A 24,618-nucleotide genomic window follows, 5' to 3' on the forward strand; every position below is an offset into this window, starting at 1 on the left:
AGACATAGAAAAACTACAGTAGGCGTCTCAGAGAGAAAGCGAAGGATGGGCGGGGGAGGTGGGGGTGGGGAACTGGGCCAGGCTATTTGGAAATTAAGAACGTGGAGGATGGGGGCCCGAAAATCAGCAGGACAGACAGGCAGAGAGAAACTCCAAGAGAATGGGGAAAGTAGGAGTTAGGAAAATCAACACCGAAACGGACGGTAAGAGAGACACAGAAAGGGGTGGGATAAGGGAAGGAAGCAGGAAAATGACAGGAGGGGGAACACATAAAAAAGAGAAGGGTAGATCGGGAGTTGGGGCACAGAGAGAAAAGTGAAAGAAACACGAGCGTCCACACAGCGAAGAGGAAACGCCCTGTCGAAGCCAGGAACGCCAAAAGGAAGGCCGCACTGTGCAGCCTAGAGGGCGAGACTGCGCAAGCGCAGGCAGGTCCCAGTCAACGCCTGGGAATGGGACCCAGATAGCCGTTTCTTGGGGGGCAGGGCCAGCCTCATCCTGGGGGCAGTACTCGACGCCCCATTGGCCACCTCTCCGAAAAGGGGAATAACAATCCGGGAAGGCAAGCCACAAGGGGCGGGGGAATTGGGGGGAGGGGGGGGGGTGCCGAGACTCAACTCGACGCGCTATTGGCTGGCCTCACAGTCTGGCGCGGGGAGAAGAGGCCTGGAGGTAAGGGGCGGGCCGTCAGTGCAGGATCTTGAAGCGCACTGGTCGCTTGCCTCGGTGGCGTGAGGCGACGCTTGACGCTCATTGGTCCTTGTGAGAAGGGGCGGGAAAACCGGCGCGAGCGCAGCCGTTCCTCACGCCGCTTCCTCACCGCGTCCTTTCGCGTCCTCCTGACTGAGTCCGACTTTGCTCGCTCGCTCGAGGCTGTGGTAACCGCGGGGCGAGGACGCGAACACGACCCCGCCCCTCCCTGCCCCTTCTCCGCCCTGTCTCTGGCGCTGGGCCCCCTCCCCCGCCTCCCCCTCGCGCTCCTCGCTCCCCTCTCCTCCCCTCCCCCACCTCACGGGGCCCCTCGGCGCGCTCCCCGTGCCCTGCCCTCTCCCTGGGACCCTGGAGCGAGGACAGGCCGAAGGCCCAGCTTCAGAAACGGGGTGCACGCGGGCAGCAGGCGCTCGAGGCGGTGGTGCATGCGGGGAGGTGGGCTGGGGGGGGGGGCGGTCCATGAGATCCGGTTGCTGGGAACGGTCAAAGGCGCCCCAAGCGCCGGGGCAGCGATCGCAGGGTTGGCGTCCGACTTTGGACGCCTGTGGGTGCAAGAGGGGACTCCGTGCCGGGAGGAGGGGGCCTGCGACCGAGATCAGGGCCTGGCACCTGGAAGGGGCTCAGTAAACGTTTGTGGAGTGGATGACAATCATTCCTGAAAGCGGGGGGGGGGGGGGGGGGGGGAATCTCTAAGAAGAAAGAAAGCGGGGGGTGGGGTGGGATCAAGAGAGTGTTATGATGTAAAAGGGGGGCAAGGCGAACGTTGCCTCGCAGGACATACGTGAGGCTGAGAATTGAACGGGGAGCACAAACATTTGCAGGAACTGGATAAATGCACGAGGGAAGAATGATAGTTGCCGAAGATGATGGCAGGAAACATCATCGGATCGGGGCAGTGGGGGGAAGGGGGTATAGAATCCCCGGGGGTGGGGGGGGAGAGAAGGGGCCCTGAATGAGAATGAACGTGGGACTTGGGCGCGGGGAAAGCACAGGCGAGCAGCATAGAGTACCGTTTGCGTTGAAGGAATATGTAAGAAGGGAGTGAGAAGAGGGGCGCCTGGCAAGACGGTGAGCCTTCTGGGAAGGAGGATGCTCGAGGAAGGCAGTGGGTGAAGAAGGGAGAAAGCTAGGGAGGAAGCAAGGTGAAAGCTGAGTCCACAGACGGGTAGCAATGGAAACCCCTTCAGGTGTGGCCTCCCAGGGGCAGGAGGGCTGGTGGGGAGAGGGCCCATGTGGCCACCCTGACCTTCCACTCCTGCCTCTAGATCCATGGAAGCCAAGGAAGTGCCTGCTCCCCACCACTGCACCGCAGACTCTGCCACTGGGGATGAGCCCAGAGCCCTCCCGGGCACAGAGCTTATCCCCAGGAGAGCTGTCAGTCGCTCTCCAACCTGCGCCCGCTGCCGAAACCACGGCGTCACTGCGCACCTCAAGGGCCACAAGCGCCTGTGCCTCTTTCAGACTTGCGAGTGTCACAAATGTGTCCTCATCTTGTAAGTATGAAGGAGATCCAGGGAAGGGAAGATGATGGGCCTCATCTAAAGGGAGGCTAACTTTTGACTCGCAACCCCCATTTTAGGGAGCGCCGAAGGGTCATGGCTGCCCAGGTGGCCTTGCGTAGGCAACAGGAGGCACAGCTAAAGAGGCACCTGGCTCAGGGACTCATGAGGAGAGGGGCGGCCCCTCCTAAAGCTCCTAGCCGTGCCAAGAAGGGAGCCACTCGACCAGGGGTCCCCTGTGAGTGTCTGGCCAGGGATGGGGCAGGGTTTGGGGTGGAAAACAGTCCCAGACCTGCCATTGGATTAGTGTGTGACCTTGGGCAAAGCGTTTCTACTCTCTGGGCCTCAGTCTCTCCAACTTTAAAATGTGATCATTGGGAGTATGTAGTGAGATCTGTGGATAGAAAAGTGTCACAGAGAGGGTCATGGGGAGATAAAAACTCAGTTTGCAGTTGGAGTGGGATGGGGGTCAGGAAAAAGGGCTCATCAAAACTCCCTCTGGTCCTTTATAGCTGGAAAGGAGAACATAGCACCCCAGCCTCAGACGCCCCATGGGGCAGTCCCACTGGCACTGACACCCCCTGGGAAGGTAAGGAGAACCTGGGCCATGGGGGGAGTGACTCCTACACTAGCCCCTGCCCAGGCCCTTTCCTCTGTGCCCTCAACACTTGGGTTCTAGATTTAGCCCTGACTTGTAATATCAACTCCGGGCAAATCACTTCTCTTCTGTGGGCAAAAAATGAGAGAGTGGGATTTTACAGCCCTCCAAGTCTAAAGTTTTGAGGTCCTGCCCCCATCCTAGAACATACTCATTCTTTCCCCAGGCTTGTACCTGAATCCAACCTGTGCTCTCTGCCCTTGCAGGATAACTCCCAGGGGCCTCTGCTGCTCAGCCGTCCCCCAGAAGCCTTGCCTTTGTCCTGGACTCCAATGCCCCCAGGCCCTTGGGCTCCTGGACACTGGCTTCCTCCAGGCCTTTCCATGCCACCCCCAGTGGTGTACCGCTTGCTATGCCAAGAGCCTACTGTCCCTCTGCATCCCTTTTCTGGTAAGACGAATTCAACATTCAACAGATGTTTAAATGCCATTGTACCACTGTATCAGAAAGAGAAGAGGACAGGGTAGGAAGGAAGCTAGAAGCCATGACCTTTAACCCCTGTACCCTCCTGCATTCTCTTACCCTCATTAGACTTTGACCCTGGCACTTCCCTCCGGCTGCCCACTCATGGACCCCGCCCAACCTGCCCAGGATCTTGCCCAATACTGATGGCTCCTCTTTCCAGAGAATCCCAAGGGCCCTCTGCCTTGCCCCGCACGTGAGTAGGGAGGGAAGAACACGCGTTTATCATATGCTTGACCCTGTTCTGGACGTCACAGTAGATGATATAGAAGATAAGGTCTTAGACCTTGTGAAGAGGAGCTCTCCTAGCTCTGCCATTGCCTTACTATGAACCTTTGTACAAGTATCTTTACTCTCCCTGAACCTGGTTTTCTATCAGGAAGTCGGAGACACAATTATTTTCTTTGTGGGTTGTCATGAGCATTAGTGATAATGTATGGAATGCACCTAGCACAAGCCCTGGCCTTGGACAAATAGGGGCTATTGAGTCCTTTTAAACAGATAAGATGGAGTCGAATTGCCCGCTGAAATGGGTGGGGCATGATGGTGAGAGCCTTAGAGGCCTGAGATAGAGGCCAGAGACCATTAGGGAAGGCTTCTTCAAGGGGTCCCAACCTGTTCCTCAAATTCCATGGGGATTGGGGAGGGAAACTAGACTCTAGTAGGACAGGAACAGTCATCCCAGTCCCTCCCAATGTTTGGTATGTTTTTAAAAACTGACATCATTGATTTCCCATAATCAGCACAGTAGCGCTGGAGGAAAGAAGCTGGCAGATATTTTCATTTCATAGAAAACAAAGAAGGCCAAGCCAGGGGAAAGGACTTGCCCAAGTCCACAAAGCCTAATGACCCAGCAGGCACTCAGACTCCCAGATCAGCATATGGCAAAATCCTGCCCTTTCTCCCATGTGTACATGTCTGTCCATGTGTTTAATCCCCTTGGCATCTTCTCTTCTTCTTTCTAGATGCTCGACTCTGATACTCCAGCCCTGTGGCACCCCAGACCCTCTTCTGCTGCAGCCACAGGTCCTGGGACCAAAGTGGGATCCAGGACCCTGGGAGGAAGTTGAGCCAGGGGAAGGAAACATGGGGGTTAGTGAAGTAACCAGGGGCTGAGAGAGCACTTGGAGGGTGGGCAGAAGTGGGGGTTCCCAGTCTGTTTCTCTCCCTTTCTTTTGCAGGCGCCTGCAGCCTCTCGCCTAGCCTGGACCTCTGCCCCCTCAGAGCGGCAGCTGCAGCGGGAGGCAGCTGAGGCTCTTGTGGGTCTGAAAGATTCTTCCCAGGCTCCCCGCCTGACCTCTTCTGTTCCTCCCAACCCTGCCTGGATCTCCCTGCTCCACCCCTGTGGCCCACCAGGTAACCTGTTCCCTGAAAGGAGACAATGGGATAGAGATATTGGGAAATGGAGGTACCAGAATTAAGTAGGGACTAACCAAGGAGATCAGGGGGGTCAGCAGGTTGAACATCTTCAGACTCAGGCCCCAAGCTTCTCAACCTAGCTCCTGGAATTGCAGTTGAGAGTTGTTCAGTGGATTAGTTTTATTAGTTTCGTGCTCAAAAGCAAATGTCCAGTGCCCTGATGTCAAGGAAAATGAGGCCCTGAGAGAGGCAGGGACTTGCCCAAGGGCATGCGGCAAGACAGTGGCAGACTCCAGCCCAAGGCTCACTCTCTAGACCTATGCTGCCTGCTGTTGTCTCGAGAGGGCTGAAGAAGTAACAAGGGTCTGGCCTGGGAAGAGATCTGATCACTGCCTTCAAGGAGCTTCCGTTTTACTTGGGGAAACTGGATGCCTTCACAAAGCTCAGTGACAGAGCAGATGGCTCAGTTGGTAGAGCGTCCGACTCTTGATCTCAGGGTCATGAGTTCAAGCCCCATGTTGGGTATAGAGATCACTTAAATAAGTAAAACTTAAAATCAGTGACAAACCTGGAAAGAACTAGAAAAATCTTGAGGAATGAGACTTACGGGGACAGAGAGGGAAGGCTGAAGATCTTCCTGTCCAAAATGTTGAATTAGGCATGGGTACGAGTGAGGAAACCTGCATGGAAGAACTGCTGGAATGAAGGAGATGAAGCTGGAGAGACTTCTGATCATGGAGGTGTGGCATGCCAGGCTTAGGCTAGAGCAGCCACTGTGCATGAAGGGGAGCCAGGGTATGTTTCTGAGCTAGGCAGGGACATATTTAGATACCCTGAGCTTTGAAAGACAAGTCTGGTGGCTTGATGGAGGGATTGAGAGACAAGGTGGGAAAATCGGGGAGGAGGAAGTGTTTGCGATGAGCCAGGTGAACAAGGATGAGGCCTGGATTGGGTGGGGTAGAAAGAGGGGATTGCTGGGAAAGGAAATGGATGTGACTTAGTCCCACCCCCTTCCTTCTTGCTTATAGCTCCTGCTGGAGGAAGAGGATTCCAGCCTGTTGGCCCCTCTCTCCGCCCCAGCCCAGCCCCCTCCGTAGCTCTGCATATTGGGCATCTGGGCTCCATCTCCCTCCTAAGCTAGAAGCCCAGAGGTTGAGACCTCACTTGAGCAAGGGGCAAGAGCCTGCAGTCACCGCATATTTGGTATTTTGCCTCTGGATTTATGCATGGAATATAATATAGTGCGAGCTTCCGGCTTTTTTTTTTTTTTTTAAGCTTTATTGTGCTTTGTTAGCTTTTGGTTCCTTTTGTAGTGTGGGTATTTCCTTGACTGAAAGTGGATATCCTCTTACCCACTTGGGTCCGGGGACCTTTTTAAATACCCAACAAAGTGAGAGTTATGCAATTTAAGCTAACAAGTATCTAAATAGGTTTTTGCATGAGTTCATGTTCCAGAATATTTGACATGTGATTCTGTACGTACTTGTGCACTTATGTCTGTCTCCATGCGTGCAAAAACAGGAGGGTATTTTCATTTTGTGTCTACGTTTGGCTGAGTAACCGAAAAATAAACCTTTGTTGTTTTACGCCACTGAGACTTAGGGAGTGTTTGTTGCCAAAGCCTAACCTAGTCTATTCTCATTGACATAAAGGACTTGTTCAGTTCACTTTTCAAATTGAAAATAGTTATCCAGTAACTACCATAAATAAATACAAACTTGGATTTCTTATTATGGCTCGATAAGACAGATTGGTAGAGGGAGATGGGAGATTCAGTGACTCAACAATTAAGTGTCTGCCCTGTGCCGGGCATAGACACTTTCCAGCGGTCCAGAGGGCTAAAAATTGAAATGCATACAAGGCCAAGCCCATCATTTAAATGAGTAAAGAGGGGTGCTTGGGTGGCTCAGTAAGTTAAGTGTCCAACTTCAGCTCAGGTCATGATCCATGGTTTGTGAGTTCAAGCCTCGCGTCAGGCTCTGTGCTGACAGCTCAGAGCCTGGAGCCTGCTTCGGATTCTGTGTCTCCCTCTCCCTGCCCCTCCCCGGCTCATGCTGCTTTTCTCTCTCAAAAAAAATTTTTTTTTAAATTTAAGTGAGTACAGAAAGCTAGATGAGCCCTAGAAAACAGAATACATGCCATACCAGAGAGGGCAGCCTCCTTTGGGCCTTAGTGGATTGTTGCCAGGCAGGAATGTGACTATTGCCACAATTTCTGATTCCTTAAGAGAAGCTGGAAAACTGAATTTCTATATAAAACATATTAATTTTCAAGAGTTGGCTCAGTTTTCTTCTTTAAATTCTAGGTGAGCTGAACAAAACATATCTTCAGGCCAGTTTTGGCCAAATGGAATACCTATAATGCTAACATAATGTAACATTTTTTAAATGGGGAAACTGAGGCCAATGAGAATAGGAAGAATCAAGTTAGCCTTTTTCAAGGGCTTTATCTGAACTAGGGAGATTCATGTGTCTACGTTTTCAAGGACCTATGAAAGGTAAGAGAACATTATTACCATTTATTAAGTACCCCACTGTATGTGATTCACATACATGCTCACAGCAACTCTGTAAGCCATGCATGATTACTCCCATTTTACAAATAAAGAACACGTTTATTTATTTTTTTTTAAGTTTATTTTGAGAGAGAGAAATAGAGCATGAGCAGGAGAGAGGCAGAGAGAGAGAGAGGGAGACAGAGAATCCCAAGCAGGCTCAGTGATGTCAGCACACAGTCTGATGCAGGGCTTGAACTCACAAACTATGAGATCATGACCTGAGCCGAAATCAAGAGTTGGACACTTAACCAACTGAGCTACCCAGGTGCCCCAAGAACAAGTTTAAAGAGAGAAAGTAACTTGCCCAACTATTTTAGGGAAAATTTCTAGGCAAATAAAGGAAAAAGTTTCCTTCTCCTTGCCAAGCCCTAAATCAATTAGGTAATTTTTATAAAACAGAGTGAAAGATTCAGGACTCCAGCAGACAGGCATGAGCCCAAGGGTTTTTCAGAAAGTCTTTGATTTTTCTACTCAAGGTATCCTTAGATAATAAGCAGGTCGTACCTGCATGTTTCTTTGTCCGCTGCTGTCAAGTCCTTCTCCTCGAACCATTCCGCACATGAAGACCTCTTGAGCTATTCCAAAGATATGAACACCTGGAGATCCCCATCCCCATTTCCACTCGTAGAAGCAGCAGACAGAGGGGCGCCTGGGTGGCTCGGTGGGTTAAGCGTCCGACTTCGGCTCAGGTCACGATCTCACGGTCCGTGAGTTCGAGCCCCGCGTCGAGCTCTGTGCTGACAGTTCAGAGCCTGGAGCCCGTTTCAGATTCTGTGTCTCCCTCTCTCTCTGCCCCTCCCCTGTTCATGTTCTGTCTCTCTCCGTCTCAAAAATAAATAAACGTTAAAAAAATTAAAAAAAAAAAAAAAAAAAAAGAAGCAGCAGACAGAAAGCGCAAGGGACAGGCCTGATCACTGATTCTTTTTCCTGAGGCCACTTACACTCCTCTTTTCATCCAAGATGATTGCTGGTGATCGCATTCAGTCACTGCTTGTTCTTTTGTGTCTGGAGCCTTGAAAAGATGGGCTGCTTCTACTGCCTAACATTACAGGGTAACAAATCTGCAACACTTCTCAGGACTCAACACAAGATAATCAAAGGAGGAAAGCCTGCTTCACACTTTCCTTCCCTCCCCTTGTTATAACTTAGATATATGATTGCTCCTTAATAGACCTGCCTGAGCCTTGCTGGGCCCTGCTCTCTCAAGTGACAGATGACCAAGCCCACATAGTCGCGGAGAAGGGAAGCGTTGCAACAGGAAAGATGCCTGAGACCCTGCTACTCAGGGCTGACCAAAGGTCCCAGTACACCAAGGTCACACAGCTGGGAAGAGTAAATGAGAAAGTACAATGTGGGGTTAAGGGATGACATGAGAAGGTGGGGAAAGAGAGGACTGGGCGAAGGAGCTTAGGGGCAGGCCACTCCTCCCTGGCCCTTCTTATTTCTCCGCAGTCCACCTCCCCTCCCAGCCAGATCCTTAGGGCTTTTCACGCCATTGGCTAGGCCTACTTTGTCTATCACATTGTCAGGGCTTCCCCATTGGTGCCTGAGGGAGAGGGTGGAGACTCTGCAGGAGCGAGCCCTGGGGAAAAGGGCAGATTTCAGAATTGTTCCTGCTCCTCTCTGTCACTGCCTCTTTGGGTGCAGCCGTCTTCATCTGCTGTGGTTGTAGGGAGCCAGTGGGTTCCTGGCCTGTGAGCAGCCCTTAGAGATTAGAGTCAGTGGGCTGTGAGCACTGTTCCATGTGCTGCCACTTCCCCACTTCCCAGGGCAAGGTGAGGAAAGGTGCCACCCAGGTCCAATAGGGTAATGCATAATTCATTCCCCTTCTAAGCGCCTTTTGTGTACCACCCTGACGTTCTGCAGAAATAACCAATGAGGTTCCAAATCTGAGGCGCCATCCCTCTGTCCAAACAAGATTGCCCCATCCCACCAGTCACCCACGTATTACTTCAGAAGTTCATTTCACATTCTGCCTTTTGAGAATCGATGCTCCTCCCTTCACTTCAGCCCTACGTGAACCTGGTCCACACGTGACCACAGTCCTTGTTCAGTGTAGAACCGACATCTTATCACCCACCCCATCCAGTTTCTACTCAGACCCTCATTACCTGGTCCATGCAGGCCTCATTCTGCTCCCCCAGCCCCTTGTGTAGCTGGCTCTGCAGCCCCCAACATATGTTCTCAGAAACACAGTCCTATAACCCATACCCTGCCTGGGCCCTAATGACATCCTGAGCTCTCCCCAAAAGCAAGATTCCTCCTTTTCACCTGACTTAATGTCTCCTATAAACAGATCAGGCCAAGTTCCCTACATTCCTACATCCACAGGCCTGATCACCCTGAGCTGCGTCTGGCTTTGTGCCTCTATGTCTCCCCCTCTTAGTACTCTCAGGGAGCAGTACTTATTCTCGGGAACTCTCAGGGAGTTCCTCTCTGGGAACTCAGAATAAATAACTAAATACATTCTGTCTGATTCCTTAAGAATTTTTTTTTTCCTACAAAGTTGATAAACTCTAATGTTGCCTCTCCCCTCACCACAATATGAACAACTTCCTGTCCTCAAACCAATTTTTTTTAAGAGAGTTTTTTTAGAGCAGTTTTATGTTCACAGCAAAATTGAGCAGACTGTAAGTGTTCCTGTGGTCTCCCTGCCCCCGTACAAGCACAGCCTCCCCCACTATCACCATCCCACACCAGAGTGGTACATTTGTTAAAACTGAGGAGCCTACATTGACATGTCAGTATCACCCAAGGTGCATAGTTTACATAATGGTTTGTTCTTGGTATTGTACACTTTACGGGTTTGGACAAATGTATAATGACCCGTATCCACCATTATAGTATCAAACAATTGTTTCACTGCCCTAAAATTTCTCTGTACTCCACCTATCCTTATTCCCATCGTCCTTATCCCCGTCGACCCCTGGCAACCAATGATCTTTTTACTGTTTCCATAATTTTGCTTTTTTCCCCCAGAATGTTGTATAGTTGGAATCATACAGTTTGCCTTTTCAGATTGCCTTCTTTCACTTAGTAATGTGAATCCAAGTTTGCTCCATGCCTTTGCATGGCCTGATAGTTCCTTTCTTTTTAGCACTGAATGGCATTCTATTGTCCGAATGCACGACAACTTTGAATCATTTTTAAATTTTCTGTCTATAGAGTTATTGAAAGAGGTTAAGCAGTCACCAGTTATGGATTCAAATCCAGTTTGGGCTTTACATTTACGTGAGCTTGGCCAAACTACTTGATGCTCTAAAATCCAGTTGCCTACCAACCACCTTACAGAGTTGTTAAGGTTATGAACCTGTAAAAATTAACACCAAGGACACAGTACTGAGAAACCATGTTATGTAAAATCATAGACCGTCAGAAAGTTTGCTCTTTGAAATCATAGCAATAGTGAGAAGGGGACATCTCACTCTTGCCTGGGGGATCACTTTGACACAGAGACGTAGCCATGATTTTCACCCAGGTGCAGGGCTTCAGAGGAGGGATTTCTGGAGATAACATTGCACATTTATCTTAACCCTATAATTTCCAAACAAACAGGACCCTGTGTCTGCTTCTCAGCCAAGGTATGATGTTGACTCCATTACATAGGACCTGCTTTGCCTTGAGTCCCTCAAACCTCTGCTTAATATAAATTTTACCTACAGTGGTTCTGGAAAGCTTTTTTTAAAGAACTCTTTAGTAAATTGACTCAAGTGGACTAACCTTAAATGATTCAGCACTGATATTAGAAATGTACATCAAAAATGTATAAAAGGAGAACATAAGTTACCTAAGTATATGGACACTTATAGTTACACCTACATACAACTACATATTCATACATACATGTTTTGATTCGGGGTGGGGGGCATGGAATTTGAGATACTAAAACTATTCTTAAGTTTTCAAGACAGTGTAAGATAGGTTTCGACACCATTGAACGTTCGCTACCTGAACGGTGAAGCTCCTAATGTAAACACCAGATGTTATCATGCTAGAAACAGGGTTTGTGTTATAGACTTAGTGCTTATGTCGCCCCTCCCCCCAATTTCCTATCTTGAAACCTAGTTTCCACTTGTGATGGTATTTGGAGGTGTGCCTTTGGAAGGTGATTCACATCATGAGGGCGGAGCCCTCATGAATGGGATTGGTGTCCTAATAAAAAATTCCCCAAAGAGCTCCCTCACTCAAGTAAGGGCATGCAAAAAATAATTGTCTATGGACCTGGAAGTGGGCCCTCACCAGACACGGGATCGCCTGGCACCTTGATTTTGGACTTCTCCCAGCCTCCAAAAATATGAGAAATAAATTTCTGTTGTTTATGAGTCACCATCCATGGTATTTTGTTATAGCAGTCTGAATCAACTAAGATATTTGATTTTAACTTTTATTTTTTTTAACAGGTATCGGTGTAACACATTGGCTTACTAATAACTAAGGCATTTTGTGTACACAGTATATCACTGTGAAAAAAATAATATTATTCGCTCTGATTTTTAAACTCTTTTCAACATAAGAAAATAGCAACACGCATTTAAATGTTTCCTTTTGCAGCAAGTTAACCATTTTATCAGACAAGTGTGTCCCTCCTGTTCTTGGTCGCTGGACCTTTCAAGGATTGAACCAAACCACGCATGTAACACTACATAACGTTTACCTGTGCCTGGCCCAGAGTAGGCACACAAAAAATATTTGTTGATGGAATTAATGTGATAACACCATGTACAAGAACAGTCACTTAAAAGGCGCAAAACGCCAGGATTTTGGTGTTTCCATCTAAATTGTGCTTGCTTTTTCTTTTTTTAAATATTTTTTAAAAATGTTTTTATTTTTGAGACAGAGAGAGCATGAGCAGGGGAGGGACAGAGAGTGACCGAGACACAGAATCTGAAGCAGGGTCCAGGCTCCGAGGGGGTCAGCACAGAGCACCCACGTGGGGCTCGAACTCACGGACTGTGAGCTATGACCTGAACTGAAGTCAGACGCTTAACCGGCTGAGCCACCCAGGCGCCCCTGTATTTTCTTTTTAACTGAGAGTCTGAAGCCTTGAAAGGGCAAGTGGACTGCCTAAAGCCACACGGGCCAGTGAGGCAAGTGAGCAAAAGAAACCTAAAGTGCTGAGCGAACAGACTCAAGCACTAGGAGGCAGAGCTGCACTAACTTCTCCGAACGTCCCGCCTCCACCTCTTTGTCCCTGCCCTAATCTCCTCCCCGCCTGTAGTTCCTCCATCCCACTGCGGTCGCCTGGGCCGTGATGAAGCAGTTTCCGCCCTAAGAAGGGTGGTGCTTCTCCTTCCGCTCTCGCGAGGACTGGTGATCGAACACATTTCCTCTTTGCACTACCGCAGGGTTCCCCATCACAGTTCCGCCCTTACTACCCCCTACTTCCGGCCCGAAAAGCCACTTCCACCCACAAAGGGGGTCGTCCCGCGGGGGCACGGGCCGTGGCCGGGTCCCTCTTTCCTGCCCAGCCAAAGCCCAACTTCCGCCGCCACAGTCTCCTCCGCCGCGATCGACGCAAACGAAGCCGTCCCACCCCACGGCTCAGGACGGGCGCTCGATTACACTCCAGGAGAGGAAAGGGCGGGCAGGACCCAGGCTTCCACCCCCGTGCCCTAGGCTTTCTCCTTTGCCTGCCCGCCCCCACACCACACGCCCTCCCAGCTCGAAGCCGCATTCGCCCTCAGAGAGGCGGGGCGGCTCTTCTGGCCTCGCTCTCGCGAGAGCTCGCACTTCTCGCGATACCCGACGCCCGACTTGTGCGCCCGGGAAACCCCGTTGCTCCCTTTCCCCTGGCTGGCAGCGCGGAGGCCGCACGGTACGACGGGCGCTCCTGCTCGGGCTGGGCGCGGGGCGTCAGGGGCCCGACTCCCCAGGCGGGAGTGCGTGCCTGGGGCCCCCGGGGAGACTGTGTGGGGCCGCCCCGCCCCCTGGAGCCGCAGCCACGTGCGAGCGGCAGGCCCGGACATGCCCGGTCTGCGAGGTCCGGGGACCGAGACTGGGCCAGGCGGGCGGCGGGGATGCAAGGAGGGGGTCCCCAGAATCAGGGGCTGGGGTCATCTGGCGTCTCCATCACGGCGCCAGGCCGTGCTCGTGCGACGCGCAGAGACCGTGAGCGGCGGTGAAGTCTAGCACCCACAGGCGCCGGGGCCTTTAGGGCCCGTATCTGAAGTAGGGCCTCGGGAAGGAACGGGAGTGCGGCGGCTGCGGTCGCGTGGGGGCAAGGCCCTGGCCCCTGTCAGCCGTCTCCACCAGTGCCAAGTTCACATGCTTGCTCTTTTTCTCGTAGATGCCTGGAGTTACTGTAAAAGACGTGAACCAGCAGGAGTTCGTCAGAGCTCTGGCAGCCTTCCTCAAAAAGTGAGTGTGGGGCCTCGGGCTCGGTGGATGGGGGCTGTGGTCTTTGCCTGACTCCTCCGCGGACGTTGTTTCTCTTCTCGGGTACCGGGAGGCTTGTGTGAGGTCTCCGTGTGGAGTCTGCTTTTCTGCCTGAGGCCTGGGTTTGGGTTGTGGCCGCGTTTCTGGTTTTTTTATATTCTGGGACACGTGGAGCTCCTGGTAACCTATACATTTTGGGTTGAGCAGAGGGGATTTGGGGGCTGGAGTTTGGGGAGACTCCTGGATCGTCACTTTCTCACCGTTGGTCCCAGGTCTGGGAAGCTGAAAGTCCCTGAATGGGTGGACACTGTCAAGCTGGCCAAGCATAAAGAGCTTGCTCCGTACGATGAGAACTGGTTCTACACACGAGCTGGTGAGGAACTGGGGCCTCTGGGTAATGGGGGGGGGGGTGCTGGGTGACCCCTGGCACAAACCATCCCTCCCTGTTCTCTCTGTGAGCTCACCCAAGATTGCAAGAGGAGAGAAACTCTTTAAGTTATAGTTGATCTACAGTGTGAGAAGCACTAGGCTATCGCTACGTGCTTGTGTGACGCTCAGTAACTTCATTTCTGAGTCTGTTTTCGTTTGTAAGCGATTGATGTGAGGACCTGTGGCTTCCTCTGAAACTCTAGGGAAACCCAGGGTCAAGTGAATGTTCATCGTTTACTTAGAGGTAGTTTGTTTTAGAGGAAAGCGTTTACTGACGCTTCCATGTTCGTGGAGTCAAGACTCTCCCCAGTTCAGATTTCTCTCTGCCACTTAACTGTGTGGCCTCCATCTGCCTGTTCCTCTTTGTGTCCTCTCTGAAATGAGGCTAACGATTGTTAACAACACAGGATTGTAGTGGGAATCAAATGAGCTTATGACAGTTAAAACCTGTACAATACCCCTGTGGCAGAGTAGTCCTTCAACAAAAGTCAGGTGTCCCATTTTTATCGTTCAGATCCATAGGCTGGTTTTCTCCTTGTCTCTCTAGAGAGACCATTTCTTTTAAGTGGTTGGGATCTGGCCGGGTCACTCCTTGCTCTAAATCTTGGTAAGTCCCAAGTACCCAAAACAAAGCCTGATGATCACCCTGTAACCATTTGCCAGTCCCCTCTCTTATTAGTCTACCAGTGATAAGTTCGAAGGAGTGACTTCAGTGTAGTGCCCAATGGCACAGTGCTAATTTTCACCTGTCCTTGACATTTCAAGTTTCTCCCAGCTGTCACTTCATGAAGGCCTAACTTAGGGATGGAGGGGTGGTCAGTGCTAGGTTGTTCAAGGCAGCAACCTCTGCACAGGCCTTCATTAAGGACCCTCAGCTTCTGCAATCTTTTAACCTTCAATCTCTGACCTAGGGGCTCCATCCTGGCCAAAGACTGTCTCCAGACAGGAAGTAGGTGGGAAGCACAGTTCAGAAATAAAGAAAGCTTCAGGGTGACTTTGAGAAGAGTTGGCCTTGGTACCAAGTCCCTTTGGCACTTTGGAATATGATGTATTTTGTAGATTGGTGTTGCTCTTGTGCATCAGATGTCCATGAGGTCCACTCTGTTTCAGGCCCTGGACGGGCAGAGGCCAACATGACTTGGCCACAGCCTCAGACCCCTGAGGATTAAAAGGTCAACTCTCAGGTGGGTAGGGTGGGTAGCATATAGCGGGGATCCCCACTCTGCTTTTAGGAAGAAAAAAGGGTTGGGGAAGGGAAGCTGGCTTGATTCCCCAGGCACACATTAGTGATGGGGCCTGGATGAGACCACCACCCCATCCACCCATCTTGGGAAGCAAGGCTGCCTGGTCCTGAATGTTCTTTGGCAACGCCCCAAGAATCAGTTGGTCAAGGCAGTTTTGGATCTAAGATGAGGAGAAAGTCTACTGGCTTTTCCTATGTGGTCAGGTAAATCTACATGTTTTGTTTAATCTGCCCTGTTGAAAACTTCCCACATAGTACTGGTGGTTTTCTGTTTAATGCTTGTTGTATTTTTGTAGATGGGGAGAGATTAATGTGAAATGAGATCGAGACCACCCTGGGCAGTACACCTAGATGAGCCTTAGACTGTTTCCTGGCCCCTTCTCTGACAACTCACACGGAGTGTGCATCCTCTACCTGCCATCCTGATCTCCCTTACTCAAGGTTTCCAAAACTCCCTTTTTGACCTCATTTCCCCAGCTGCCTTAGTGGCATAGCATAGTGATTCTAGACCAAGGTCTGTTGTGCACATTTTTGTTGGGACACTGCCACGCCCATTTGTTTACATGTACACCTGAGGCAGAGTTGCAATTGTGACGGACTGGTGGCGTCCAAAGCCAAAAATATTTATTCTGACCCTTTACTGGAGAAGTTTACCAGCCTAGAGTGCTCCCACCTAGTTGGGGTTAGCTCATACTCTGGGCAAGTCACTGGAGATACTCCGTTACCAAAGAGGAAACAGGTACAGACAGGTGAAGTGACCTTAGGAGAGCATGACACGCTGACTCCAAGCTTGGCAGACCCGAGTCTGTGCTGTATTTGCATTTTCTCCTTCCCTGCATTGTGATGTCAAGGAAAGACCACTGTAGGGTTTGTGAGGGGAGGGGGTGTTGCCGTGTGGCCTTGGACAAGCCCCCTGGTTTCTTCATTGTCAGAAGGTCTTGCTTGGGAGGGAGGTGGGAATCCATTGTGTCTTGTCCAGCAGTGAGTGACTCCTAAATTGGGACATCTGAATGTCCCAAATGAAATCATTGTGGATGGGACCTGGTCTTCTCTGATGAATGCATAGGACTGGGCAGTCACATATGCTGTTATTGGAAAGATCAAGGCCTTGGAGACATTTCAGGAACAAGTTAAGGGGTGACAATGTCCGGATTCTTTCCTTAGAAGCTTGGCAAAGAACAGTTATTAAGATGCTGAGTTGTAGGGGCACCTGGGTGGCTCAGTTGAGCATCCAACTTCAGCTCAGGTCATGTTTTCACAGTTAGTGAGTTCAGGCCCTGCATGCTGACAGTGCAGAGCCTGCCTGGGATTCTCTTTCTTTCTTTCTCTCTCTCTCTCTCTCCCTCCCTCCCTCCCTCCCTCCCTCTTTCCCTCTCCCCCTCTCCCCCTCCCCCTCCCCTGCCCCCCCCACAATATAAATAAACTTAAAAAAAAAAAATGCTGCGCTGCAAAGACATTTGTGAAACTTTGGTATACCAGGTGTTCAAGAGCATTGTGACCCTCTCCGCCTGGTGGCCCCTTGGGTGGGAGGATGCTACTGGTCCCTCCTTTATACTTTGAGGTGGGGAGTGACTCCTGGACACTTGGGACAGGATTTCCAAGAGGAGCAGAAAGTCTTAGAGGGACTTGAGAAGCCATTTGTGACCACACCTGGCTTGCTGTCACCTCCTAAGCAGCACCTAGGATGGCCTGGTTTGTGATGTTACAGCTCCACTTCAGAAGGATTGGGGCCTGGGTCTCAGCAGGGTGGGGGTGAGAAAAGGCCAGTTATTTTGTAGAATTCTGTTATTTTGACTGTAATGCTTTCCGACTTGTAGCATTAATATTCTTTCCCTTTTAATAGGTCGGGAAAATAATTACCAAGAACTGGGGTGGGGGGTACCCTCTATCTGACACCACACCAGCTAGTTTTTTGCAGCTTAAGGAAAAATTTACAGCAGCCCCTCCACCTCCTCCTTGAAGAAACTAATAGTTGGACTTTACCGGAGCTTATTCTCTGCCACTCAGTCCTCAGGATTTGAGTAGGCTTCCCCTTGAGTCCCGTGGCCCAGGCCCAGACCGCCCAAATAGGGGGTGGACTCGGCTGAGAGGAGCAGTGTCGGGATTCACACCCTGTGTTGCCAGACGGCTCAGGGGTTGGCCATCTCTTTTTATACAGAGCCCGGACTGGGGCTAGGCTGAGCGGTGGTCCTAGCCTGGCCAGGCTTCTCCCGGGCATCTGTGTGCTTGGGAGTGTTCCACTGACCCCTTCCTGAGGCCATTCTGCTTTCCTCAGCCCTGGGTAGAGCCCAGGTGGGAGAGCACATCTCCACCCAGGCCAAAGCATGGCTTGGCACAGGCACAGGAGGAATGGTGGTAGCTGTTGGGCACGTGAGCTGGTCTGGAAGTCTGGACTTTTCCAGTGATATCACTGGAAGGGGAGTTTTGATGCTGGAGGTGGTGTGGAGGTAGGAAGAACCAAGGAGAACTGTTTAAAAAAATTTTTTTTTAATGTTTGTTTATTTTTGAGAGAGAGCATGCGAGAGCATGAGTGGGGGAGGGGCAGAGAGAGGGAGACACAGAATCCGAAGCAGCCTCCAGGCTCTGAGCTGTCAGCACAGAGCCCGATGCGGGGCTCGGACTCACAGGCTGTGAGATCATGACCTGAGCCGAAGTCAGATGCTCAACTGACTGAGCCACCCAGGCGCCCCCCAAGGAGAACAGTTTTAAAGTGAGCAAAAGCTGGAAGCAGTGAAACCAGGGAGAGGTTGTACAGTGGTCCTGATAAAGGTGGTGAGGGTTTCAGCCATGCCGAGGCCCCCAGAAGCCCATGACTGTATCTGAAGACCATCTTACAGGGCAGGAGGGGTCTGGGTGGGGACAAGTGGTGTGGAAGAACTTCTTTGGGAGGAGTAGCCCACTTTAGGTGGTAAGTTCCACCCACTCCCAGCTCAGAACCCCACAAGGTCATGGATGTGGCCTGGCACCTGGTTGTTAGGAGTAAGTAGTTACTGGAGGAAGGAATCCTGATTTTTCCCCTCTGATCTGTAGGGACTAAAAGTAGTCACTTGGGCAAAACCTTATGTACTGATCGCTGGCAGCCCTGGAATGACCTGGAGTCCTTGCATCTCAAGCCCTAGTTCCCTCAAATTTCAGTGGCCCCCTGAGATAGAAAGCCAGAACAGTCTGTCCCTCCGTGCTATGTGACATGAGGCCAGTGAGTGCCTTCTGGAGCCTGTTTGCTTTTCTGTGAAGGAGAATAGCACTGGACACCCGTGCAGCTCTCAGGTGAGGGTGGGTGACTTACCGAGGCCACACACCATCAGGCCAGGTCGTAAAACCATCTTACTGCCTCATGGGGGAGCATGAAAAGCAGATGGCACGGGGCCTGGTGGGCAAATGGCCCTGTTGAACAGAACAGTGAGGGATGGGGGACTTGTCCAAGCCGGATAAGAATCCTGTGGTTGCGGAAGGGGTGATGCCCGTTCAGGGTTGGGAACGTCACTGCATGGGGTCTCGGCTCTGACCCTGAGTTCTCCAGGGCCAAGGGGCTTAGGGAGCTGCGCTCAGGTGACATATCCCTGCTCGTACTCCTGCCCCTCAGGCCTGGGCCTGGAGGTGGAAAGTCAACGGCTTAAGCATTTGCCAGGCTCTGCCCATAGGACCCTGGGCCCAGGCTCACGGCAGCTCAGCTGTGGCAGGCCGTCCAGTCTCCTCAGCTGGGCCCGGGGTGTAGGGCAGCTTGGCTGTGGGATAGCTGGGGTGGGGGCCCAGTCCTTAGTCTGTGTATTCTCAGTTTTCCGGGCTATACAATGGGAGGAATTAGCTGCTATGCACACAGTTATGTGTGTGACCTTGAGCGAGGCCCTTCCCTCAGCCTGCGTCAGCTATAGAGAGGACTCTACTTTGCTTGAGAAGGATCCTCACATCTCACGCACACCCCACCCAGCTTCCACAGCACGGCACCTGTACCTCCGGGGCGGCGCTGGAGTCGGCTCCATGACCAAGATCTATGGAGGACGTCAGAGAAATGGGGTCATGCCCAGCCACTTTAGCAGAGGCTCCAAGAGCGTGGCCCGCAGGGTCCTCCAAGCCCTAGAGGGGCTGAAAATGGTGGAAAAGGACCAAGATGGGTAAGCGGGGTTGGGGGGAATGGCTGGGACAGGGGTGATGGAGGACACTTGGGGTCAGATCACCTGTAATGAAGTTGTCTAGAGCCATCCTTCCCCCGTGTGGAGAGGTGCCAGGTCTCTCCTGCTGTCTGCACCTGCCCCTCAGGCGGGCAGGGGATTCTGCAGAAAAGTGAACAGTGAGGGGCCTCACCCCGACCTCTCTGGCTGACTACCCCAAGCTCCAGGAAGGTAATTTAGCGACTGTCCGCTTTCATTAGCCTGCTCGTTAACTTTTCCCAATTGATTTTTCGGGGCTTTTGATCTAATGCTTGCACAAACGACACCCTGGCAGCTCCCAGGGGGGCTCCCACTCCTGCCCCCAGCTCGTTAGAATGCAGCTGACTGGGGCCCTCAGTGGGACTTGGCTGGTGTCATGTGGTCCCATGGCCAGGTGCCTTCTTGGGAAGCCTGGCTTACATCCAGGGTGGGCCTGGCAGTGACATGGTTGAGAGCCTCCACTCATGGGGGGCTGCATGACCCTTCTCCCGCAGGGGACGCAAACTGACACCTCAGGGACAGAGAGATCTGGACAGAATCGCCGGACAGGTGAGGCCTGGGTGTGGGCCGGGACTGGGTCTCTTAGTCACTGCCTGGGATTTGTCAGGTCAGAATTTCCTACCCTGGAGGGCACAGCCCAGGCTGGTGGAGTCAGGGGCAGGAGAAAGAACGTTTCTGACTAACTTCCTGCTAGAGCTGGTTAGAAATGTGGGTGCCGGGACCCCAGGCCTGGCGTGCAGCTGGAATTGTTTCTCGTGCAGGACAGGTTTCTGCACACAACTCCCCTTTGCCCAATCAGCCTTCTCAGGACTCTAGCTGCAGTGTTTTCTCATTCTTCATGCTCACTGACATCAGCCGGGATGGCTGTGGAGAGAGTGGGGGAGGCAAGCCAGCTCAGAACAAGGGTCTCCATCCAGATCCCTGACTGGCTGGACACCTTGGGGCAGAGTCTGTTCGCCTGGAGCCAGTCCCATCTGTAGAATGGTCTACTCTTGCCAGCCTCCATAGGGTAGTGGTGAGGGCTCAGTGGGCTACAGCAGTGGGAGCCCCCAGGGCCAGGCATGAACCCATTGTTGGGTTTTTTCTTTCTGTATCATTGACTCAGGTCTCCTAGGAGCCTTGGAGGGCTCAATCACTTAGTCAAGTGTCAAAAAAGAGTAGAAGGTGTCAGCCCCCTGGGAGTCCGGGGGTTGCCTGGAAGGAGCCGGTGATCTCTTCTGCGCAGGGCAGGGCATAGACAGTGTGGATAGCAGAGCAGTGGGCAGGTGTTGGAATCCTGCTCCGCCACTCCCTTTCTTTTAGTCTCCGTTGACACTTCTGTAAAATGGGGAAATGCCCGAGGCTATAAGGATTAGATTGGATGAACACCGGTCAGACCCAAATCCAGGTGCCTGGCGTCCCTTGGGTGGCGGGTAGCTGCTCCAAAGCTCCAGAACACAGACCCCACGGCCGATCTTAATTACTCTCCCGTCTTTTCCCACAGGTGGCAGCTGCCAACAAGAAGCATTAGAACAAATGCTGGGTTAATAAATTGCCTCATTCGTAATCCTGGTCCGAGTCTCTTGATTGGCTGCTGTTGCTCTTCCCTTTGGGGGCATGAAGGAGGCGCCTTGAGCTTCCCTTTCCTCGTGAAAGAGGGGGACTAGGGATCCCTAGTGACTGTGATACCAGCAGCCACTAAAGCCTAAGGCCCAGCCTTCCCGGTTCAAGCAGTTCCACCCCCAGTGGGCCTGGTGCCCTAGCTGGACTGGTGGTTGGGTGGGGCCAGGACAAGAGGCCCTTGCACCTCCCCCACATCCTGCCTTTGCAGTTCTCAGTAAGATGAGAAACTGAAAAGGAGTGGCTTTCAGGCAGTGGCCCCAGCTGGGGCCTGGGCTACAGAGACCGCATTCTGTCCCTTCCTGCAACAAAGCAGGGCTGGGGCAGCCAGCCTTCATTTCTGGTGACTCCTTGAGTGCCTCCAGGCCAAGGTGACTTGGTGTGCACCATTTGTTGGCAAACAGACCACTGACCCTGCCTGAACCTTTGCTCTCTAGAGATCTATTGCCTTGGGCCCTTCTGGAGCTGGTTGTACCTGCACCAGAGTTGGGACCCAGTGCCCTTTCCCACCCACACCCACCATCCTCCTAGTGGAGAGGTGCGAGAGGCACCTGAGCAGAGGTAGAGGGGCACTGCCTCTTCAGTCCTGTGAGGTGATTGGCTCTCAGGCATGAATGGGGCAGGAGCCTGCCTATGATTGGGCCCCTGGTAGGGGCAGGGGATACGAAGGGCACCAAGTGGGTATGTGCCAGGCCCCAGAAAACAGCCTGGAAAAGTGGCCCCTGTGGGACCAAACCCACTTCCTACCTGGGGAGTGCTAAGATGCTGAGCCTGAGCTGGCTTTGGAAGAGACCGTGCGAATGGGGAAGGGGCAGAGAGAGGGAGACCTTTGGAAGCAGGCTCCAAACTGTCAACACAGAGACCAATGCGGGCTCCATCTCACAGGCCACAAGTTCATGACCTGAGTCGAAGTTGGACGCCCAACAGACTGAGCCATCCCGGTGCCCCAACTTAGTTTCTTATTCTTGAGGGATCTGGGGAAGTACCATATAGGTAGATTGTGCCATGGCTCAGGACATCACACCAAGCAGACAACCAGTTACCAGAGAACAGCAGAGTCCCTCACCTGGTGGGAAATGAAGCTGGCCTCTCTCCCAGCTTAGAAGTCAGTGCTGAGGGTGCCTGGGGGGCTCGGTTAAGCATCCGACTTCAGCTCAGGTCCTGTCTCACGGTCTGAGTTCGAGCCCCGCGTCGGGCTCTGTGCTGACAGCTCAGGGCCTGGAGCCTGCTTCAGATTCCGTGTCTCCCTCTCTCTCTGTCCCTCCTCTGCTCACGCTCTGTCTCTCTCTTTCAATAATAAATAAACGTTAAAAAAAGTGCTGGAAGACTTGTACTGAATAAACAGCCTACCACATGCAGAGGCACTTTGTATCACCTAACACAAGGCAACCTGCTGAAGGTGCCCAAAAGCCCCCACATTTTAGATGTAGTGAGAGTAAGTCACAGGGTGGTAATTTGCCTATGTACTATAGGGGGGTGGTAAAGCCGGAATTTGGACCCGGGCAGCTGGGCTCCAGCCACTACGGTGCATTGCCCGCCTCAGAAGTACAGGAAATGGGGCAACGAGGTAAGCGGGGTGTGGACGTGCCCAAACAGTCCAGTTCGGCCTCAAAGGCCTGCAATCCAGCAGCTGCGCCTCTCCAGCCGCCGGGGGGCAGTCGAGGGCCTGGAAACAGCCTCAGCAGATGCAGGAGGTGAATTATAGGGCTGCAGCGTCTGCCCAGGTTTCTTGAGGCGGGGGGGGGGGGGGGGGGGGGGGGCGAGGATCATAAGGAGGAGCTAAAGCAGAGAGGGGCTGGTGACCTGCTACACAACAAGGGTCACAGCAGAACACCTGGGTCCCTGGAGGGAAGGGGGAGGGCCCCAGGCCAGAGAAGCGGAACTGTGTCCTAGGAACTGTGATAAGCTCACTGTAGTATTCTTGTAGCCTCACAAGGGGGACAAGCGGGGTGATTACAGGAGAAGAAACTGAGGTTCAGACCACCAGTCAGTTGGCAGAGCTGAGATTGAAACAGAACTGACATTCAAATATGAACTCCGGAGGCCCATGCTCTGTGTGGGTGACAATTGCATTTTCATTTATAAGTCATGAAATGCTTCAAGCAATCAAAACAGTATACCTATTAGTGTAAGAAAGACCCATGTACCCCCTACCCAGCTTAAGAAGTAACACAAGACCTAAAACTGGCACAGACAAAGCCTCTGTACCAGCCCTCTGAGGTCACAGCCCTCCTCGCTTGCCCCAAAGGGAACCCCCTCTCAGGAACTGGGTGTCGCTCACCTGCATGGGTTCCCTAATTGACTACAGATGCATGTGTCCCTAACAGCACCCAGTGTTGCTTCGCCTTTTGAAAACAAGTCAACTGTTTCATGCTACACGTCATTTTCATGTCATTTCTGAGACGCAGCCGTGTTGACAAGCAGAGCTCTGCCTTTTCTCCTGCTGAGTATTACTCTACCGGCTGCCTACACCACAATGTATGCGTCCCATTCTCCTGTAAATGGGCTTTCTGTTTCCCAGCTTCTGCTACCAAAAATCTCTCTGCAATAAATGTTTTTCCCTATGTGTCTTCTTAGGTGCATGTGTGACTGTCCCCTAACGGCTCACAAACATCTCAACAACCTCATGTAATTCCCCACCCCCACTCCTCAGACCTCATTTTCCTTCCACGTGACCTAAAATGATGCTCAAAGGTATGTGGGCCCACGTAAGTGACTTTGAATCTCTGCTCCACTACTCCCAAATTGTACTACACTGGGTAAGTGATGGCATCTCCTCTCTGGGCCTCAGTTTTCTCCTCTGTAAAATGGGGGGGTGACCTACCTTACCTACTTGTGGGGAGGCTGACTCATGTCGAGAGCCCATCATGGCTCTAACTCCTAGGGTGCTGGGGACATCAGCTCATCTCACAACAGCAGGGAGATATTCTTGTTCTCATTGCTGAGATTAAAAACGCCAAGGCTGGGGCTCTCGGCTGGCTCTGTCAATAGAGCATGCAACTCTTGATCTCAGGGTTGTGAGTTCGAGCCCCATCAAGTTGGATGTAGAGATTATTTAAAAAAAATTTTTTTTAAACGCCAAGGCACACGGGGCACCTGGCTGGCTCAGTCGGTTAAACATCCGACTTCAGCTCAGGTCATTATCTTGTAGTTTGGGGGTTGGGGCCCCACATCGGGCTCTGTGCTGACAGCTCAGAGCCTGGAGCCTGCTTCATATTCTGTGCCTCCCTCTCTCTCTGCCTCTTCCCTGCTCGAGCTCTGACTCTCTCTCTCTCTCAAAAATAAATAACCATTAAAAATTTTTTTTTTTTTGCTTTTAATGCCAAGGCTTAGAAAGCCACCACCTAGTCATAGAGCCGATCAGCCTGCCCCCATTTATTTTCATGAACATTAAGAGCAACCAACATCTACTGAGCACCTGCTATGGGCTAGGCCCTATGTTCAGAGCTGTGCATGCACAACCCCTTTAAATCCTGGATTCCAACCTCAAGAGGTGAAGACGTGGAGGCTCAGAGAGAGGCTCAGCTTTGCCTAAGGTCAGTGACTGAACGGAGACCGGGCTCAGAACCACCACCCAG

General features: G+C 51.9%; 2 protein-coding genes across 14 annotated transcripts in view; both read left to right on the top strand.

Moving 5' to 3' along the window:
• Positions 1 to 6,280, top strand: part of DMRTC2 (DMRT like family C2) — a 10,682-nt gene extending 4,402 nt beyond the window's left edge. For 2 of the 9 annotated variants that reach the window (XM_049621753.1, XM_049621749.1), the window contains exons 2-9: positions 1,977 to 2,204; positions 2,291 to 2,448; positions 2,723 to 2,799; positions 3,075 to 3,258; positions 3,400 to 3,526; positions 4,296 to 4,422; positions 4,512 to 4,686; positions 5,718 to 6,280. In XM_049621753.1, the coding sequence (XP_049477710.1) occupies positions 1,981 to 2,204; positions 2,291 to 2,448; positions 2,723 to 2,799; positions 3,075 to 3,258; positions 3,400 to 3,526; positions 4,296 to 4,422; positions 4,512 to 4,686; positions 5,718 to 5,830 (1,185 nt within the window). In that variant the 5' untranslated portion in view covers positions 1,977 to 1,980 and the 3' untranslated portion in view covers positions 5,831 to 6,280. Of the gene's footprint in view, positions 1 to 674; positions 879 to 922; positions 1,147 to 1,176; positions 1,256 to 1,656; positions 1,899 to 1,976; positions 2,205 to 2,290; positions 2,449 to 2,722; positions 2,800 to 3,074; positions 3,259 to 3,399; positions 3,527 to 4,295; positions 4,423 to 4,511; positions 4,687 to 5,717 lie in introns of those variants that run through there. The other 7 variants (XM_049621751.1, XM_049621754.1, XM_049621755.1 and 4 more) reach the window with 7 other exon arrangements.
• Positions 6,281 to 12,969: 6,689 nt separating this feature from the next.
• Positions 12,970 to 20,987, top strand: RPS19 (ribosomal protein S19). 5 transcript variants are annotated; one of them, XM_049621768.1, is made up of 6 exons: positions 12,976 to 13,061; positions 13,533 to 13,603; positions 13,894 to 13,994; positions 19,222 to 19,405; positions 19,936 to 19,990; positions 20,744 to 20,987. In XM_049621768.1, exons 2-6 carry the CDS (start codon positions 13,533 to 13,535, stop codon positions 20,762 to 20,764), a joined length of 432 nt encoding a protein of 143 aa, XP_049477725.1. In that variant the 5' UTR covers positions 12,976 to 13,061; the 3' UTR covers positions 20,765 to 20,987. The 5 variants fall into 5 exon arrangements, with proteins under 5 accessions (XP_049477721.1, XP_049477722.1, XP_049477723.1 ...); XM_049621767.1 differs by having other exon boundaries at positions 20,925 to 20,987; XM_049621764.1 differs by lacking the exon at positions 20,744 to 20,987 and having other exon boundaries at positions 12,970 to 13,061; positions 19,480 to 19,987.
• The last annotated feature ends 3,631 nt before the right edge of the window (positions 20,988 to 24,618 follow it).

This window comes from Panthera uncia (assembly GCF_023721935.1).
Source record: "Panthera uncia isolate 11264 chromosome E2 unlocalized genomic scaffold, Puncia_PCG_1.0 HiC_scaffold_19, whole genome shotgun sequence".
Taxonomy (NCBI): Eukaryota; Metazoa; Chordata; class Mammalia; order Carnivora; family Felidae; genus Panthera; species Panthera uncia.